The sequence below is a fragment of the Bos indicus x Bos taurus genome, chromosome 11 (genome assembly GCF_003369695.1).
Source record: "Bos indicus x Bos taurus breed Angus x Brahman F1 hybrid chromosome 11, Bos_hybrid_MaternalHap_v2.0, whole genome shotgun sequence".
Taxonomy (NCBI): domain Eukaryota; kingdom Metazoa; phylum Chordata; class Mammalia; order Artiodactyla; family Bovidae; genus Bos; species Bos indicus x Bos taurus.
The window spans coordinates 92,167,387-92,188,101 of NC_040086.1; the positions used below are offsets into that span (position 1 = coordinate 92,167,387).

A 20,715-nucleotide genomic window follows, 5' to 3' on the forward strand; every position below is an offset into this window, starting at 1 on the left:
TGGACGCTTCCCTTGTATGACCTTCAGGGAACTCTATTTGTCTGAGACGTCGGATGGGAAGAAAAATGGAGACTTCAAAATGTGTGAATACAGACTGGTCCTGAGGTGCCATCGCAGGTAACAAAGCCTCTCCTTTACACGTTCACCTGTCCGTGATCCCATGAGGCTCCCCTCCTGCACTGGCAGTTGCCTACTTAAAACAGAGAGAGCGAGGGAGGGAACAGGCAGGACCACAAGGAGAAAAAGCAAGGGGAAGTCATCTTTAAAGGCCAGAAGGTTATAGAAAACATAATAAAATACAACTGTTTCCTTTAAAATTTTTAATGGGCAGGAAATGGTATAGAATAACTGCCAAGTCACATAAATTAACGTTTTGGTTAATGTTTGTGATCCCGGAAAGAGCCCTCTATCGGTTGATGCAAACGGCGGGAGAGTTCACTGCCCGCTGCCTGGGCGCGTGCCTGGGTGTGGGGCCACGGACCCATCTTCACATGGTCCAGAAAAAGAGGCGGCTGCCGTGCCTGGCGGGCTTCAGATCGCCTTCCACCTCAGGGTTGGGCTCTGGCCTTGCTCTTGAGTGATAGGGATTCTCTGGTAAAGGCCGGTCTGTTTTCACTTTGGTGACCTGCGGAGGGAAGAAGAGGAAAAGGGAAGCTGAGAGTCAGGTGTAGGAGCTGTGGCCACAAACACACCTACCAGTCTCCTCTCTGCCCCTGCCTCCTCATCTCTGAAGCCCTAGCACATCACACTCCACCCTGAATACACACTGAAGAACGCCTACTCTGTGCCACTCCGTATGGAAGAAGTTAGGATACAGAAGGGAACAAGATTCACATAGTCCTCGCTGCGGCAGACCGACAGGAGGCCATCCCCGAGGGCTTCCCAGGCAAGTCACGGGGGTGGGGGGCGGGAGAAACAGGACCTCCACCCACCCGCTGTCCTCTAGGGGCCCCAACTATTTCTGAAGGGGGAGTATTTAGCTCCATCTTGAAGGATGAATAGGAACCAATCAGGAAGGCAGAGAAGAAAAGACCTTCCAAGTAAACCAAGAGTACACAGATAGGCAGGGAGGCACGTCCTTAAACAGCCAAAGGACAGGCTGTGCGCCTGGTCCTGTCGTTGAAGACATTATTCCAGTTCACGCTGACACTCCTCAGAGTCAACCTGCAGCTTCAGTGGGGCCACCAGGCCAACAGTGGAAGCACCGGGACTTGAAGCCAGCTCTGCCTGCTCCAGAGTCTGTGCTTTTTACATGTCGAGAGATGCTGGGAGGCAGGAGCCAGATGATGAAGGGCGGTGAAAAATATGCAAAGACGTTTGAATTTTAATCCAGTGGCAACAGATGTTACTGGAGTAAGGAAGTACTTAATCACATCTGTAGGCCAGGACAGAGTGTGCAAAAGCTAGACTGGGGGTGCTGAGCCAACAGGCCAGGTGAGGGTAGAGCACAGAACTGGGGTCCAAGGAGAGAGGAAGATGGAATTTTACACCCCCATTAGCCCACAGAAGTCTCCATCAGACACCCAGCAGAAACTGTTCTCACTGTAAAGATGAGGAAATGGGCCCAGAGAAGCAGAAAGACGGAAGGCCACAGTTATTAACGGTCTTGTTATCTAGTGGTCTCCTAAGCCGCCCCATGTGATACAACCAGATCAATCTTCCCAGATGTACAAATTCAAACACCATTTATTGTGAACAGAGCTTTCATGGACACAGTCTCACAATTCTTATTATAATCACCCTCCGAGGTATAATTATCTCCAGTCCACAGAAGAGGAGCAGAGATGCTGGCTTATCTAAGATCAGGACACTGTAAATGTCAGAGCTGGAGCTAGAACTCCAGTCTTCTGACTACAAGTCCAGAATAGTTTTTCATTTGCTTTTAAAACAGTTTTCTCATCTCTCCGCTATAATTAGAGATCACTAATGGTTCCTTGTTGCTTGACAGAGTATTCCAAATGCCTCCAGCTGGCATTTGAAGCTCCTTTAAGGAATTCAAGATGTCTGTGAAATAAATCTAGAGAAAATAAAAGGGCCCCTTTAAAGGACAAATTACTGTGGAAGGGACAATGAAACAACTTCCTCTTCTGCACCAGACTCAAAACAAAAGGAGCAGAAGCATGTGGTCAAACTAATTACTAGGTAAATGACCTTGGGGATCTGACTGAACTTTCAATTTCCCATCTGTAAACGGGGCCAACAGTAGCTCCCAGGGTTATTAGAATAACACACGTGAAGCGCCTAATGTATGGAGCAGATGCTTCATTAGTTATTTTCAAAATTAACATTATCAGGGCAAAGGAATTACGGGTGAGAGAGCGCAATCCTACCTAGGAAAGCCAGAAACTTCACAGAGACCCGACACCTGAGCTGCGACTGGACGAGGAATTCACCAGGTGCACGTGGCAGGCCAGGGGCCAGGACGCACGAGTGAGCGATGCTGAGTACAGACTCTGTCGGCCAGTTACGACCCTTCTTAGAGACTGAACTCAAGTATAACCAAAGCTGGTAATCTTCTTATGAAATACACTTCTGGAAAGAGTTCAGTAACAATACCTTTTTCTTTGCAAGGTTTTTTAAAAGGGTTAATACAAAGATTCAGGAATAAATATACTTTCTTAACAGCATGATTTGTAAATTCTCCTTTCATGAGACAGAAATAAGAAAAGGCAGTTTTCTTTATTAGAGGTAAAAGCTCTACCACTTTCCAACTTAGAATTATCAACTATTCAAAATAACTTGGTAGACTTCCCTGGTGGGCCAGTGTATAAGACTCTGAGCTCCCAATGCAGGGGGCCCAGGTCCAATCCCTGGTCAGGGAACTAGATCCTGCGTGCCGTAACTAACAGATCTTGTGTAATGCAAAGAAGATGGAAGATCCCGTGTGCCACATTACTAAGACCCAGCGTAACCAAAATAAATAAATACTAAATAAAAATAATTATTTCTTAAAAAAGTAAATAAAAATAATTTGCTCACTTTGGATCAGAATATATACACTACTATATATAAAACAGATAACCAACAAGGACCTATTGTATAGCACAGGGAATTATACTCAGTATACAATAAGAGCATCTAATGATGAGAATATGTTTTAAAAAATAATATATATACATATTAATATACATGTATAACTGAATCACTTTACTGTACACCTGAAACTAACACAGCACTGTAAATCAACTATATTTCAATAAAAATTTTTCAAAAGTAAAAATAAATAAGTTGTTCACTGCAGCAAAAGAAGGTATCTGAAGGAAATATTTGCCAGATACCAAATAAAATTGCTAAATCATTCCTCTACTTCTGGCAACAAGCTTAAGACCCAACTATCACCCACAGATGCCACACACAAAGGGAAGGGAACATGAATAATTATGGGCCTATGGGTCAACATCATGCTGGGGCTTCACATAACCTCCTTAGCTTAATCCCCACAGAAAAACAGGGACTAATACTGGTCCCATCTTATAACTGTGGTAGGAGAGGAGAGGGTTAGCAATTTGCTCAAGATCCCAGAGCAATGAAGTCATGAAACTAAGATTCAAACCTACTTTCAGATTCCTTTCAAACCAGTCTTTCCCGCCACGCCTTGCTACCTATGCTTCCCAGAAGGAATGGAGGAGACGATGCTTAAGAAGCAGGGACAGTTCAGATCACAAAGGGCCATGCGTCTCAGGATACAGAGGGGATGCTCAGTTTTATGAGCAAATAAGAAGCCCCTTTGAAAAGTTTTTTTTTTTTTTTTAATGGATAGTCATATTTATTTTCCACACAGATCATGCCTATAGTCATCCACCCTGCCCTCCCAGAAGCTCATGTAGCCCAGTTAAGAACGCCTGTCCAGGAAGTGAGGACAGTGTGAGGTTTTAAAATAATATTCCAGGAGATGCTGATCTAGAGGAATTGAGGACTGGATAAAGGAAGACAGAGGGCTAAGTGAAGAAGAGAGATGTTCAGGTTTCTTCTAGCTCTGAGGTTTCAATAGATGGTGGTATCACAGCTGAGACAGGAAATAAAGGAGAAAGTAGGAAAACATGCTTTTAAAACTACAGGTATTACTTTAAAAAAAAAAAATCTCAGGTATGCTCCTGAAAAATCAGGCATAACCTCAAACCCATTTCCCCATAATAACCTCAATGTTTTCAACTGACCGAGCCCCTTAAACATTTTATCCTCATCTACTCCCTACTGTTCTTCAGTTAGCTACTAATAATTAACCAACAAGAAACCTGCTCATGCTGGAAGATCTATGTAAAGGCGCATTTCTACTAAGTAAACTCTGGGCTGTGGATAATCACTCCCTAGCTGAGCTGTCTGGTCAGTTTGGATCTGTCACATCAGACCTGAACTCACAAAAGACCCTTCCTGGACCTCCTCCTGCCTTTCCCCACCCTCAGGGAGAGAAAGACCAGCAGGAAATCATGTTACCTTTGACAGGTCCCCCAGGTCCGGCCGCACCCAGCCCAGTTTGTCCAGCACACACTCGTCAAACTGCGCCTGCTGTTTGCGACAGCGACGAAATAGCTGCAGGCCGGAGTAATCGATGCAGGTCCAGTATTCCGTAAAAGGCTCCGCACAGTGCCGCTTTATCTGCCTGGAAAAGAGGGCTTGGTTAGGAGTGTGCGTCTGTGTGTGTGTGCATGTGTGCATGCACGCGCGCACTCAGTCACGTCTGATTCTTTGCGACTTCATGGACTGTAGCCTGCCAGGCTCCTCTGTCCATTGGAATTTTCTAGGCAAGAATACTGGAGAGGGTTGCCATTTCCTACTCCTGACCCAGGGATCGAACCGGCATTTCCTGGGTCTCCTGTACTGACAGGCATTTTCTTTTCCACTGCGCCAGCTGGGAAGCCCTTGGTTAGGGGAAGCTCTTTGCAGAACCATGAAAAACAAAAAAGTGGGGAAAAATTTGATACAGACCTCAAACACACAGCCTTGCTTTCTGAAAGGTATGAGAGTACTCTTACCTCACTTGCAAGGCAACCTGGAGATCCTCAGGTTGAGGATCAATATGTAAAAAAAAGATCTGAGGCACACGACCTAATTTCTTTATACAGCAAAAATAAATGAAAAGAAATTCCAAAAGACTGTCACCTGGGACTTCCCTGTACTCTAGTGGCTAAGACTCCATGCTCCCAATGCAGAGGGCCTGGATTCAGAACTAGATCCAACGTGTTGCAACTAAGACCCGACACAGCTAAATACATTAATAAATACATATTTTTAAAACAAAAAAGGTCTAAGGTGTATATATTTTCCTCAGATAACTCACTTGGGACCTATTTATTCCCCTTAGATCCAATTCTAAAGTTTACCAGCTTTGAAATTTTAGAAGACAGGGAGGCATACTCAGAGATGTGGTGCTGACAGAAGTCAGAGGCGACAGAAAATGACAAAGGAGGAGACGGAATTATAAAAAGCAAATTCACAAATTGACAAGGATCTTCTGATCTTGGGGGCCAATCAGTGTAGAGGCAGACCACTCTCCACACCTCCAAAGCTCAAGGACTTCATTCTATGTGTGCACTGAACAAAAACAGAGATTAATTCTTGTCATTAATAAGGAAGTTAAACTATATTTGCTCTCTTAAGAAGCAACATAAAATATAATTCATTTTGTGGTCACCAAAAGTGGTTGAAGGAAAAGTAACTTGTGTATGAAAGGGATAAGCCATTATTTTGCAAAATTCCCCTTCTCTTACCATTCAACCTTGCTAGTAATCAAATAAATGCGAATTCAGGCAAGAATAAAATACTGTTATTTTATGTAAAAGGCTATCTGAGGCAGTGGAAGAAGCGTAGAGTGCCTCCTTCCCCTGTTGGAATAATAATGAAGAACTTACTTGTCATTTTCCAAGAACCTAGCTACAATGAACACAGGAATCATATTTAACATAAGAACTTCAGAGGTGGCTGAAGAAAATACAAAAGAAAAACTGGCTTTTCATTCCTGCTCAGTCCCGCTCCTGTAAGGCAACCAATGGATATCAGTTTCTTACACCCTTCCAGGGTGTAACTGACACCCTTCCAGGTATTTTGAGAATAACCTTTGGAGGGGTGACAGGAGGTACAAGAGGAAGGAAGAAGGAATGTCAAAGCCTAGGGAGCTTTTCGGAGTTATCTCTAGTCTCACTAACCTAGACTTCTACGGTACGGGGGCAGGAGGAGAAGGGGACGACAGAGGATGAGATGGCTGGATGGCATCACTGACTCGATGGACATGAGTCTGAGTGAACTCCGGGAGTTGGTGATGGACAGGGAGGCCTGGCGTGCTGCAATTCATGGGGCGCAAAGAGTCGGACACGACTGAGTGAGTGAACTGAACTGAACTGAACCTTGACTAAAGAAACTAGGAACTAAAGAGCCTCTTGATGAAGGTGACAGAGGAGAATGAAAAAGCTGGCTTAAAAGTCAACATTCAAAAAATGAAGATCATGGCATCTGATCCCATCACTTCATGGCAAATAGATGGGGAAACAATGGAAACAGTGACAGACTATTTACTTGGGCTCCAAAATCACTGTGGACAGTGACTGCAGCTAGGAAATTAAAGGAGCTGCTTGCTCCTTGGAAGAAAAGTAATGACAAACCTAGACAGCATATTAAAAAGCAGAGACATTTCTTTGCCTACAAAGGTCCGCAGAGTCAAAGCTATGGTTTTTCCAGTAGTCATGTATGGATGTGAGAGCTGGACAATAAAAAAGGCTGAGTGCCGAAGAATTGATGCCTTCGAACTGTGGTGCTGGAGAAGACTCTTGAGAGTCCCTTGGACAGCAAGATCAAACCAGTCAATCCTAGAGGAAATCAATCCTGAATATTCATTGGAAGGACTGATGCTGAAGCTGAAGCTCCAATACTCTGGCCACTTTATGCTAAGAGCCGACTCACTGGAAAAGACCCTGATGCTAGGAAAGACTGAAGGCAGGAGGAGAAGGGGACACCAGAGGATGAGATGGTTGGATGGCATCACTGAATAATGGACATGAGTTTGAGCAAGCTCTGGGAGATGGTGATGGACAGAGAAGCCTGGCATGTTGCATGCAGTCCACGGGGTTGCAAAGAGTTGGACACAACTGAGCGACTGCACAAAACCTTGACTTGAGAATCATGCTTGGTAGTGAGCTAGCATGACCAGTTGGAACTTTGCACTCCTCCAATATGCTGTGGCAGAAGAAGGGTGCAAACCATTACTCTGGCACTGAGGCTGTGATCTGGACTCTGCTACCCTGGCACCTACATGAACAAACAATTATCTACTAGTTCATACAGCAGGAGACTTCAGCATCCTGGAAGCTTGTGAAATCCAAACACTTCTCACTTATACATACTTTCTTTGAGTCAAAGGAAAAATGCTTTGCCAAAGTTCTTAGAAAATAAAAAGCTTTCAAATGAATACATATTCTACCTTATTAGCAATCAAATGAATACAAATTCAAGCAGGAATAAAATACCATTTTGTACCTATCCATGTTTAAATCAAATGCAATGCTGGTGACGCATATCAGGATACAGTGCTGAGTACAGCATAAACTGACCCAACTTCAAAAGACAGGGCAACTGTAATTCAAGAGCCATAAATCATGTTCAAAGCCTTTTAAAGAATAATCTCATTGCTGGGAAATGTATGCTAATTTATTAATTAAAAAATGAAAATGATCTCTACACAAATATAACCACTGCAGATTTATCCAAAACAATCAAAAACAGAAATCAACAATGATGTTTAGTAACAAGAATCATAAGGTACATTATGACTGGTTTATCTACCAGTGGAATATTAGACAGCCATTAAAAATGCCCTTATGGCAGAAAGTGAAGAGGAACTAAAACGCCTCTTGATAAACGTGAAAGAGGAGAGTGAAAAAGTTGGCGAAAACGAAGATCATGGCATCCGGTCCCATCACTTCATGGGAAATAGATGGGGAAACAGTGGAAACAATGTCAGACTTTATTTTTTTGGGCTCCAAAATCACTGCAGATGGTGACTGCAGCCATGAAATTAAAAGACGCTTACTCCTTGGAAGAAAAGTTATGACCAACCTAGATAACATATTCAAAAGCAGAGACATTACTTTGCCAACAAAGGTCCGTCTAGTCAAGGCTACGGTTTTTCCAGTGGTCATGTATGGATGTGACAGTTGGACTGTGAAGAAGGCTGAGCGCCCAAGAACTGATACTTTTGAACTGTGGTGTTGGAGAAGACTCTTGAGAGTCCCCTGGACTGCAAGGAGATCCAACCAGTCCATTCTGAAGGAGATTAGCCCTGGGATTTCTTTGGAAGAAATGATGCTAAAGCTGAAACTCCAGTACTTTGGCCACCTCATGCGAAGAGCTGACTCATTGGAAAAGACCCTGATGCTGGGAGGGACTGGGGGCAGGAGGAGAAGGGGACGACAGAGGAGGAGATGGCTGGATGGCATCACTGACTCAATGGATGTGAGTCTGAGTGAACTCCGGGAGTTGGTGATGGACAGGGAGGCCTGGCGTGCTGCGATTCATGGGGTCGCCAAGAGTGGGAAGCGACTGGACTGAACTGAACTGAAAAATTATGATCACAAAGAGGGAGCAACTTGAAAGAATGTTTCCAATAGTTTCAAGAGAAAAATGTGTATTTCAAATGAATACACACACTATGACTTTTAAGTACAAAGTATCTCTGCTTGTGGACAAAGACAGCAAAAGCAAGAAAGAAGGAAAACAGCTATTGTGTGAATAGCTCTTACGACACTGTAGGGGACATCTGGTCATTTGTCTAGTCAGCAGTCATTCCCCATTCTTCTGGAACATCCTTCAGATTCTCCTTTGGGGAACAACCACTCCCTATGGCTTGGCAATGTGATTCAGATGAGTCTAAGTCTACTCCCCACTTATGGCAAGGCTTGACCAGTCACAGTATTTTATCTCTCAAAACCTAACTAATTCAGAGACACATACATGAAGTCGACCAGCCAGGACAATGAGACTCAGTTCCAGGAACCTCAGCTCATGCTACTGGGGGGCACTCCATCTGGGTCTGCTAAGTAAGGAGCCTAGAAGCTTCGAGTGGCTAGAGGCCATTTCTGCTACAGCAAGGAAAGTCTCTTTGAAAATGAGTTTGATAGAGAAAAGCAGAACTAAGAAACTGAGGGGAGAAGAGGTGAAGCAAAAAGACACCAAGTAGTTATGAAATTATTTAAGCCCTTGGATCCAGCCCTGCCTGATGCCAATCCCATTTTTGGACTTTACACTTACATGAGTCAATTCCTTATGAATTCAGTTTCTGTCCCCTTGAGTTTTGACTAATATGGTTATTAAAACATTTTCCTACAATTACAATTTGGACTTTTTCTACTTACAGTACTTAGTGGCCTATCTAAACATTTGACTCTAAACACACCTTCCTTTCCATCATAACTGTGTGTCCTACAGTAATGATGATGATAACAAACTAGTGAATGCCTGACAGCTAGCAAGCACTGTTCTTAGTTGCTTTTATGTGCCTTTTCAAATTTCTCACAACAATCTTATATAACAGGTATTACTCTATTTTGGAAATTGTAATTCACAGAGATTAAAGAACATGCCAGTATTCACAATAGACAAGACATGGAAAACAACCTAAACGCCCATCAATAACTGAACAGATAAAGAAGATGTGGGAGGGTGGGTGTACACAATGGACTCCTGCACGCTAAGTGGCGTCAGTCGTGTCCACCTCTTTGCGACACCGTGGACTGCAACCCATCAGGCTCCTCTGTCCATGGGAGTCTCCAAGCAAGAATACTGGAGTGGGTTGCCATGCCCTCCTGCAGGGGAGCTTCCTGACCCAGGGATTGAACCTGCATCCCTTACATCTCCTGCATTGGCAGGTGGGTTCTTTACCACTAGTGCTACCTGGGAACCCTGTACAATGGAATCCTACTCAGCCATAAAACAGAATGAAATAATGCCATTTACAATAACACAGACAGACCTAGAGATTAAACTAAGTGACGTCAGACAGAGACAACTACAGTATGATATCACTTATCTGCAGGATCTAAAATACAGCACAAACACACACATCTATGAAACAGACTCACAGATACAGAAATGCAAATTATTATATGTGGGATGGATTAAAAAAAACAAGATATTACTGTATAGCACAGGGAACTAGAGTCAATATTCTGTGATAAGCTATAATGGAAAAGAATATTAAAAAAAAAGAACACACATATATATAACTGAATCACTCTTGTCGTACAGCAGAAATCAGTAACATTGTATAATGCCACATTAACAGTATAAATCAACTCAACTTCAAAAAAAATTAAAAAAGAAAAAGAACATGCCAAATAATAAAAACACATAACAATTGTGAGCTTTATAGTGGTCTATCTGATTGCAAAGCCTTCTATTTCCTACCAGAATTAGTAAAATTATCCTTCCACTTAATTTAGCTGGACATTCACCAAGAAGATAACACACACCTTGATGATTCAGCCCACCCGCACTTAGGTGAAAAGATCCTACCTGAAGAACTCCAGGGCACACTGGTTGACAAGCTTGCCTTCCTCTAAACATCGACGGGGGTCCTTCTCTTCCCACCGGCATAGCATGAACTCCTTGTTGGGCTTGTCGCACTGAGCTCCGTAGTGATGGGCCGCAGCTTTCAGCACAGACGAACTGACTTTCACCTGGGGAGAGGGACGGGGGAGAAGGATCACAGATTCGTGACCAGAACACTAGGTCCTCAACCTCTCCTTGAGATCATCAAGACAGAGGGAACAGGAAGGTACTCTTGTTCTGACTTGGCCCAGAAAACACACCTGTGTAATAATCTCATCAGGCTGATATCACCAACTCCCACTTTAGACATAAGGGAACGGCAACCCCAAGAGAATCCTTAGATCTTTGTGAGACAGAAAGCAGAACTCTGAAGGGAGATGGAGGCTTCGGGGATGTAAGGGGAGGAACCAACCCTGAGGAGCATGGATGAGTCTCCTTTCCAGGAATAACAGTGGAAAGATATGTAAAATTTCCAGAAGACGACAGAATCACAGAAGATTAGAGACCAGAAGGGACCAATGAGAGCTGATAGTCCAGCAAGTTATTATTAAGAATAAAGTACTACATTTGTGAACTTTGTGAAGTTCAGAGTGTATTCAAGGCAGCCATCCCTACAACTACGCCAGTCGCACTCACTCACAGCCCAGCAGTTTCTCGAGAAGCACAGAGTAGCCAGCCAGCTCACCATACTGCCCAGAGCCTGTCTAGCAGCTGCTGCAGCAGGGGTCCCACTGGCCTCTTTTCCGGTACCAGTACCGCGGCAGTTTTAATTACTGTTTGTTGTCTGGGAAGACCATCTTCCTCAGCAGCCCTCCTTTTCAAAACTGGTCCAGCTGTTCTTACAGATGAGCACCCCTCCCCCGATAGTTTGCATTGCAGTCGTGCTAAGTCTAGTTATATATCACATTAGAATGGAAAGGGCACTTTTACAATACTGGGTCTCTGCTCACATTTTATCTCCCCAGAGAGTCTCTCCCTGATCATCTTAGATAAGCTAGCACCTGTGGTCACTCGATCTGTGACCACTGGAACGTAAGCTCCAAGAGGGCAGGGGTTTTGTTTTCAACAGAAGTCCACTACTGTAGAGATGCCCATTCTCCCTAAATTCTAATTAAGGTGATATTTACCACGGTCCACCAAGCACCCAAAACAGTGCTGAGCACAAGGAGCTGTCACGAATGAGAACAAGACAGGGTAAAACAAGGCATTAAATACTTGGCTTGTGATGGCAGCTGGGGAACGAGAGCAGAAAGAGAAATTGGGGAAGGGGGGCAGATTTTTCTAGCCGTGGGAAGGAAACCCCTGACACAGAGGCCTGGAGAGGATGGGGTGGAGAGACTGGGTTTGTGTGGCTGAAGGAGGAAGTATGGACCAGGAGTGGGGAGATGAGGCTGGTACAGCCAAGGGGCTGGTCGTGTAGAGGGTGCTCTCTGGGGGCACCGGTGGCTTTTATACCTGGTGCATAGCACTCACTCCAGACAGGCAGCAAGGGATGTAACAGTTACAGGAGAGGTTAAGACTATCTGGGCGATGCCTTCTCATCCAGAACATAGTTATCAGTATGTCTCTCCAGTTAGCTCATTCTCACTTCCCTCGGTTAAAATTAGTTTCCCATACAGGAATCTTGCATGTTTCTTATTTATTTCTTAATGTTCTCATATTTTGGATACTCTCTAGATAGGTTATATTTCCCTTACATTTTCAAGTTAGTTATTGCTAGTCTGTACACTGCATCTTCTCTACAGCCATACTTCACTAACTCTCGTCAGTTCTGATAGGCAACTCCAGAAGATTAACAGAAAAGCTTCCATGTACAAGTAAAAACTGCCTCCCTTCCTCTCTGATGTGCTTAGTCGCTCAGTTGTGTCCGACTCTGCGACCCCAGGGACTGTAGCCCACCAGGCTCCTCTGTCCATGGGGATTCTCCAGGTAAGAATACTGGAGTGGGTTGCCATGCCCTCCTCCAGGGGATCTTCCTGTCCTGGGGACTGAATTCAGGTCTCCCACATTGTAGGCAGACTCTTTACCATCTGAGCCCCCAGGGAAGCCCTCCTCTCTGATAGTTACTTCTTTACCTTCTTCTCCTTTCCTCTCTTAATGCTCTGACCAGAAGTTCCAGGATGACACAGAGAAACAGCAATGATGGCAGGCTTCCCTGCTTTGTTCCCAACTTTAAAGTAGTTTGGCATGATAAGGGCTGTTGGTGTCTGGGATATACTTGCCTACACGTTCCTCATTAGGGAAGTTTCTTTCTAATCATAACTGGCTTTGTTTCACTGCTGATTCCTCCACCAGGAAAGACTGAAATTTTCAGGTTTATTTTTCATTAATCTATAAATGTCATGAAGAGCATTAACAGATTTTCTAAAACCGATCCAGTGTACTCGAGTAAAATCTAGTCTGTCCTCGTGCATTATGCTTAAGATACCACTGGATTTGATTTGTAAATATCAAGAATTTTTGCATGAGAATAATTTTATATTATTTATAATAATAAAATTTTTATTATTTCATTTTTTACAAACTTCACATAGCCTTAGGTTAAGTTATTATTATTTTTAATAAGACCAAAGGCAAGAAAAGATGAAAAGATAATTCATCTAAACACTATAGGAAGAGAATAAAGTTATGGCTGTGACTACTATTACATGGGCTTTCCTGGTGGCTCAGATGGTAAAGACTCCACCTGCAATGCAAAAGACCTGGATTTGATCCCTGGGTTGGGACGATCCCCTGAAGAAGGGAATGGCTACCCACTCCAGTATTCTTGCCTGGAGAATTCCATGAACAGAAGAGTTTGGCAGGCTACAGTCTATGGGGTCCAAGAGTCAGACATGACTGAGCGAGCGACTAACACGACACTAATATTACAACTGTTAAAATTATCAAAGCAAAGGTGAATTTAGGATGGAAGTGAAATTTGCCATGACAATTCTGATAAGTTTCTTTACACATCTGTTAAAATTCTGCATTCCAGTTTTGGTAACAGTTTATTTCAGTTAGTTGAGTGGTACATGCTTGCTTGCTGTATTATCTATAGAGGGCTGGGAGACTAAAAATCAAGACAAACTATTTTTAAAGCCTAATATATTTTTTAAATTAAGTTAGCTGTATTGATTTCCTTGTTGAATGCCTTAGAACATCTTTAAATGGCTGATTTAATTACTCTGATGCTTCCACAGCTATCATGCCACCAAAAGTCTATGGCTTTCTTTGCCTTACTTCCTTGCCAATGTCTTACCCCAATCTAGGCATGCCCATGCTGTTGAGCACATAATAGAATACCCTGTTGCAGGGAAATCAAGGCTGAGAACTCACTGAACTTATTTCCTGAGGAAGAGGAGCCAAGTGCTCAAGATGGCACGGCACGTCAGTGGCAAGCAGAGAACTGGCAGGAGAGACTGTGACCTCCCATTGCGCGGCTTGCCACTACATCGCGACCACGGATGTTGCCAACAGCCCTCACCTGCTTCTTCACTAAGACTGATTTGAGTTCCAGCAGAAACCACATCCTTGCACAGCTGTTTACCGTGAATACCCTCTCAGATCCATTCAGCTCCCTTTGTCTCAAAAGAACACAGAATTTCAACACCCTTCTTTATCTGTCCCCGTAACAGCCTCACTGCACACCAGGTTTATACAGTCTGCAGGTGTTGGAAAGGGGGGCAGAAAAAGTCCCACAATCTACAAGCAACCTTCTAGTCCTATTCTCTCTTCCTTACACCCAATTGGCACCCTTTTTTTTTTATTGGAGTACTTAATTTATACTAGGCTTTGTATTTTGCTTAATTTACATAAAATGGAGGATGACAGTACTCAGCTGATGGAACTGTTGTGAGGCTTAAGTGAGTCAATACACATAAAAATATTATGAAGTGCCTAGCACATAGAAGTGCATCGTAAATACGTTCAGTTCAGCTGCTTAGTCGTGTCCGACTCTTTGTGACCCCATGGACTGCAGCATGCCAGGCTTCCCTGTCCTTCACTAACTCCCAGAGCTTGATTAAACTCATGTCCATCAAGTTCGTGATGCTATGCAACCATTTAATCCTCTGTCGTCCCCTTTTCCTCCTGCCTTCAATCTTGCCCAGCATCAGGGTCTTTTCCAATGAGTCAGTTCTTCACATCAGGTGGCCAAAGTATTACAGTTTCAGCTTCAGAATCAGTCCTTCCAATGAATTCTCAGGACTAATTTCTTTTAGGATTGACTGGCTGGATCTCCTTGCAGTCCAAGAGACTCTCAAGAGTCTTCTCTAGCACCACAGTTCAAAAGCATGAATTCTTTGGCACTCAGCTTTCTTTACGGTCCAACTCTCACATCCATACATAACTACTGGAAAAACCATAGCTTTGACCAGATGGACCTCTGAAGGCAAAGTAATGTCTCTGCTTTTTAATATGCTGTCTAGGTTGATCACAACTTTTCTTCCAAGGAGCAAGCATCTTTTAATTTCATGGCTGCAGTCACCATCTGCAGTGATTTTTGAAGCCCCAAAAAATAAAGTCTCTCACTGTTTCCCCATCTACTTGCCATGAAGTGATGGGACTGGATACCATGATCTTAGTTTTCTGAATGTTGCATTTTAAGCCAACTTTTTCATTCTCCTCTTTCACTTTCATCAAAAGGCTCTTTACTTCTTTGCTTTCTGCCATAAGGGTTGTGTCAGCTGCGTATCCGAGGTTATTGATATTTCTCCTAGCAATCTTGATTCCATCTTGTGTTTCATCCAGCCTGGCATTTCAAATGATGTACTCTGCATGTAAGCAGGATGACAATATACAGCCTTGACATACTCCTTTCCCAATTTGGAAACAGTTTGCTGTTCGATGTCCAGTTTTAACCATTGCTTCTTGACCTGCATCCAGACTTCTCAGGAGACATCATAAATACTGGCCATTATTTTTATTCAAAATGGTCAATGTGTCCTAAGAGTTTCCTGCACAAAGCTTCTGACTAGTCTTCCAGAGGCATGTGTCATTAACTCCAAGGTCAATGAGGTCCAAAGTAGGTTTAACTTGCTTCTCAAACCCACTGCTTCTGGCTCCCTCAGTCCTATTGTCAGGGTGCAAATCTGACATTGATTCCTCAACCTTTCCTGCCTCTGCTAAGTCATTGCTAAGTCTGAGCAATCCTAGATAAACGTGTTCTTTCCTCTCTGTAAGCACAGTCACCAATCGTATTGGAGTCAATAATATCTTCCTCAGTTATTTCAACAGCCACCAAGACTGGTCCCCTTGCTCTTCTTATTCCTCTCTTTCAATCATTCTTCATAGAACTGCTGTCCTAAAAGACAATTCTTACGTTACTCTGCTATTAAATCTGCGACAAAACCCCTGAAGGAGTCACGCTTAACAGCAGACTAAAGCCTAAGTTTCTTACAAGGTATTCATAGCTTTCTGGATCCCAACTATCCTTCTGCCTTCTCAACACACCAGACTTCAAAAAAGTACTGGCTGTTCTCTAGCACCTGGAACTCACTGTTCCCAGACCTGTCTTTTGGTCGCACCTGCTTACCTTTCAGATCCTGTCTCATTTAGAAAGCTCTTCTCTCCATATCTGCCTAGAAATACCATCCTGCAAGTGCCATTTATCCAAGTTTCACATTATGCCCAAGAAGTGCTTTCAGTTCCCTTCACTGCCTCAGAGGATTAGACAGCTGGAAGCACTTCATTTTACAAATAAAATAACTGTCTGCAAACAGGAAAACTGACTAATCAAGGTAACCAAATGGCTGCTGCTGCTGCTAAGTCACTTCAGTCGTGTCCGACTCTGTGTGACCCCACAGACAGCAGCCCACCAGGCTCCCCCGTCCCTGGGATTCTCCAGGCAAGAACATTGGAGTAGGTTGCCAAACCAAATGGCTAGGCCTAGAATTTAAATACAACTTCAAATCCTCTCTTCTTTATTTTTATTTTTGGCCCTGCCTTCCAGCAGGTGGAATCTCAGTTCCTCAACCAAGGATGGAACCCATGACCCTTGTAGTTGAAGTACAGAGTTCTAACCACTGGAACCCCAGGAAGTCCCCTACTCTCTTTTCTTAAATCATATTTGCCCTCGTCCATAGCATTTAATCATATTTTGTCCTGTATTTTAGTTATTTATGCAATTATCTGCTTCTCAATTCAACTGTGTGAACTCTAATGGCAAATTTATTCCAGAAATAGAATACACCCAAGAAGCAGAACCTCAGATGACTGTTGAACCAAATTAGAGTGCCAATGAAAAAAACAGCAACTCAAAGTCTTAATCCAGCTTCACAGCGGGGTAAGAAACAAACGGAGTGCTGGCAGAACCTACTCCCCACCTTTTGGTAAATGTCACTTTATTAAAAAGTCTCCAAACACAGCTAAAACTCTTTTCATTCAAGGAAAATAATAGTTTCCATTCTCACAGGCATATAGGATGAAATGAAGTACCTAGGTAAAATACTCAATACTGGACCTGTGATATAATTTTTGGCATGCAATTTTACATCTTCCTCTTTCTCCTCCAATGTAGCCTGATTATCCAGTCCTGCTCTAACACTTCCTTGCCTTAAAATCTTCCACAGTTCCCCATCACCTCACCTATGGGATTCAAAGTCCAAATTGCTCAGTCTGCCCCTGTGAAAGTCGCAACCGAGCCCTACCTCAGCCTCAGGTACCTCTCCAGGCTCAGTCACTGTTGCTTTCCACCAAGAGTCACATCAAACAGCAAAACACAAAATTCTGCTAAGCCTTCTCGATCTTCTGAGCTTTTGCCTCTAATACGGTCATTTAAAAGTATGGCTTTAAAATTCACAACTGGGTTCATATTGTAGCTCTCCAGTGTGAGGTGTGACCATGGGCAAATCACTTCTCTCAGGATTGTTATCTATAACGTGGAGAGATCAATTATATCCTCACCTGGCTGGGAGGAGTCTATGAATTAATGTCTGTTGTTAGCATCCTGCCTGAGTCTAGTGTTTGCTATAATTAGTATTATCGGTCTTCACTTCTCACAGCTCTAACTACACTGTACTGTAACTGAACTGTTTCCCTATTAGATTATAAACTCCCTGATGTCAGGGTCTATCTCATTTTCCAGTGTATGTGCATATGGTAATTATTCAAATGACAGCTCTTGAGGAAATGAATGCTTTAAATGATCTTTTACCAAACACTTTCCCAGGCTGTTAGCAAATTCGCTCTCCAATACTATCTCCTTTTTCTCCGGCTTTCGAGCTCCATTCCAAGGCACTCTGCAGCGACAAGGCTACTTTAAGGTGACTGTCTCTCTCCCTCGACTGTGAGCACCCGGGGCTGTACACTCACTTTGCAGAGACGTTTGAGTACTAAGTGACATGAAGTAAAAGGACCCTGGTTGGTGCTTAATAAGAAATACCACTATTATTCACGCAAAGGAGAAGCAGGTTGCTGCCGGGAAGCGGAGAGTTCTCGAGCTACTGAAAGATGGGTCTCCCCGAGCTGACGGGGGTACGTCCGAGGGTCAACCTTGTGTACATGTTGAGGGCATTGGGTTGGGATGGGAGGTCCGGGGCCCAGGGTCCGCTGAGTGCAAGCCCGGCTGGGCCTAGGCCCGGGAAGCTGCAGCCCTGTGCCCCGCTTGCCTTCCTCCGGACGAGTCTCACCTCCTGCACTTTCAGATCCTCCAGAGAGGGCAGCTCCACTATCCCCGGCATGATGGCTGTAGCCGCGACCCCGAGGAGGTGCCCGCTGCCGCGTCTCCCCCGTCTCCTTGAACTCCCCTTCCGAACTCGGAGGCCACCTAGCGTCTGCGCAGGCGCGGCGGCGGCGGCACGCAGGCGCACTGCTTTGCCCAACCACAAGCCACGGAGCCTGCGCAAAGCCGGGAAGTTCCCAGTCCCTAGGGGCGGGGCTTCTTCTCGGCCACGCCCATCCCTCCTGGTTGTCATGGTGAGGCAGGATGCGCTGAGTCTCAGGTGTCCCAAAGACTGGACGCTAGAGACAGGCGCCATGGAGTACACGGGGAGCCAATATATTGGGGAATTTGTAGATGGCAGGTAAGGGCTTCGTTTGATTCAGTACGTCCTTGAACATCCGTGACTGGAAAAAGACGACGGTCTTTTTGTCCCTGAAAAGGACTTTGTATCAGACGCGTTCTCAATTTTTTTCCCTTTTAAACTTCAGGACAACTCTTTTAGGTCGGAATGTTTATTCCCATTTTACAGTTAAGGTAAATGAGATCCAGAGAAGTGAAGTAACTTGTTCAAGGACGTATATTCTAATTAACAGCAGAGCTGAGATACATCCATTCCATGTATATATGTGTGTCTGCTATCTGCCAGTATTAGGTACAGGGATAAGAATATTAAAACTGTCAAGATCCTTGCTCTCATGCAGCTTATTGTCTAGTTAGCATATTGCCAACAAACAGAGAAGATAATTTCAGATGGTGGCTTTGCTTGAATCTTCCCTCCTCACAGCAACCCTATGAGATAGATACCCCCACTATACAGATGGAAAAAGTGAGGCACAAAGTAGTTACATAACATGCCCAAAGTCACCTAGTTGGCACTTGACAGAGCAGAGATGAAAACTAGGTCTGCCTCCAGAGCCCACAATCTTTCTATTATAGAGTCTCGCTGCTGAGCCCCTGCAGAGGATGCGTCTAGTTGGAACAATCCTAGAAGGCTTCATGGAGGAGATAATATTTGAAATGGGCCCTGAAGGTTGAGTAGGATCTAGGTGGTTGGAGATGCTAGGTGAAGAATATTTTCAGGCAGAGGGAACAGCATGAGCAATAGCTCAGAGGGCTTATATATGAAGGAGAGAGCAAGCAGTTCAGTTTCACTGGAGTGTAGGATGTGCCTAGGGGAGAGTGGGAACCCAAGCTGGACAGGGTGGAGTCTGTGCTCTGGTGTAGAGAGATTTGAATACTCTGTACAATTCTGTGGGTGGGAGGAGACATGGATAGACCCTTGGTAGTGCTGGACATTAGGAAATCTAATTTATTTCATCTCTGTATCCCTCCTCCTAGTACATATGTCTGGTAGGCACTCAGTAAATGTTAGCCACATGAATGAATAAGAGAATGAATGATTGACTGAATAATATTTGAGATATGGTCGTCATGCCCTTGTTAAGGATTAACATCTTTATTATAAAGGAGCTCTTTTTGTTCTTTTAAATTTACTTTGAATTTAAAATGAAGGCTTATTACCTTTGGTGTTTTTTTTTTTTTTTTTGGCTATGCTGCATGGCTTGTGGGATCTTAGTTCCCCAACCAGAGATTGAACCTGGCCCTCAGCAGTGAGAGCGCAGAGTTCTAACCACTGGACTGCTAGGAAATTCTAAGACTTTTTGCCTTCAATGAAAAAAGAAAAATGAAAGGGGAAGGGGAAGGGAGGGGGAGGAGTAAAGGAAGGATAGAAAGAGGGAGGGAGTGAGGGAGAGTGGAGGTAGGGAGAGCAGATCGGAGCCCATTGCCGTTGTCCCAGTAAAAGGCAGCAGGACCCTGGGCCAAGGCAGAAGCAGTAGGGCTGCGAGAGAGAAAAAATGTAGAAGTTTGGGGATTTCATTGCCAGGACCTGGCAACTGATTGGTTCCTGGTCCCACTTAGAGACTGCTTTCAGTCCAGCCCAGAGCCCAGCTCCAAGCTTTGAGCCTGGAGATTGAGAACACTGAGGAGGATCTGCTTTGGGAGAGGAGAGGATGAGTTCTGTTTGGGGTGGGCTGGAGATGTCTGTAGGTGGTCTGAACAATAACATCTAAGTTACATTAAAAAAAAATAATAGGGGAGATGTCAAATTTCAGAGATGCGTTTATATGGAGACTGTGTTTAGAAATAACAGATATAATCTCAAGCCAAGAGGTAGAGGGATGAAGATGTTCTCTCTCCTTCTATGTCTTGCAGCAAAATAAAAGCAAATTAGTTTTTAAGATCTTCTGCTATAGTTTCATAGCCGTTAATGCAGTAATTTTGCAGAAGTGTCTTTATCCCTATTTTACAGATGAGAAACCCAGGCTTAGAGAGGTAGAGGTCATACAAGACATAGAGAGGTGGGGCCAGGCCTGGACTCCAGGCCTGCCTGGCTCAAAGCTGTGCTTAACCACAGTGCTATCCTGTTTGGGGCCTGTGTATGGTGGCAAATTCTGTTACCCACTCAGTAAGTTCACTAGTTCTTCTGTTTCCTTCATTCTTTACTTAGTAGATGTTCCCCAGCACCTATTTAAGAA

General features: G+C 43.9%; 2 protein-coding genes across 5 annotated transcripts in view; one reads left to right on the forward strand and one right to left on the reverse strand.

Moving 5' to 3' along the window:
* Window positions 1-305: 305 nt before the first annotated feature.
* NDUFA8 (NADH:ubiquinone oxidoreductase subunit A8) lies at window positions 306-18,300 on the reverse strand. Its single transcript, XM_027556178.1, has 4 exons — window positions 18,147-18,300; window positions 10,501-10,664; window positions 4,435-4,600; window positions 306-625 (listed from the first exon to the last, which is right to left on the reverse strand). The coding sequence occupies exons 1-4, from the start codon at window positions 18,195-18,197 to the stop codon at window positions 488-490; spliced, it is 519 nt and encodes a 172-aa protein (XP_027411979.1). The 5' UTR covers window positions 18,198-18,300; the 3' UTR covers window positions 306-487.
* A 109-nt stretch (window positions 18,301-18,409) lies between these two features.
* MORN5 (MORN repeat containing 5) overlaps window positions 18,410-20,715 on the forward strand; it is a 34,513-nt gene continuing 32,207 nt past the window's right edge. For 2 of the 4 annotated variants that reach the window (XM_027556179.1, XM_027556180.1), the window contains exon 1: window positions 18,410-18,539. In XM_027556179.1, coding sequence (XP_027411980.1) covers window positions 18,430-18,539 — 110 coding nt within the window. In that variant the 5' untranslated portion in view covers window positions 18,410-18,429. The remainder of the gene's footprint in view (window positions 18,540-20,715) is intronic. The other 2 variants (XM_027556181.1, XM_027556182.1) reach the window with 1 other exon arrangement.

Bases quoted from the DNA above. Each gene is read 5' to 3' on its own strand.
- NDUFA8 (XM_027556178.1), bottom strand. From the start codon at position 18,197: ATGCCGGGGATAGTGGAGCTGCCCTCTCTGGAGGATCTGAAAGTGCAG. The intron at 10,665-18,146 runs GTGAGACTCGTC...CCCTCTCCCCAG, and splicing joins AGGATCTGAAAGTGCAGGAG to GTGAAAGTCAGTTCGTCTGT. The intron at 626-4,434 runs GTAACATGATTT...TTCCCTCCGCAG, and splicing joins ACCTGGGGGACCTGTCAAAG to GTCACCAAAGTGAAAACAGA.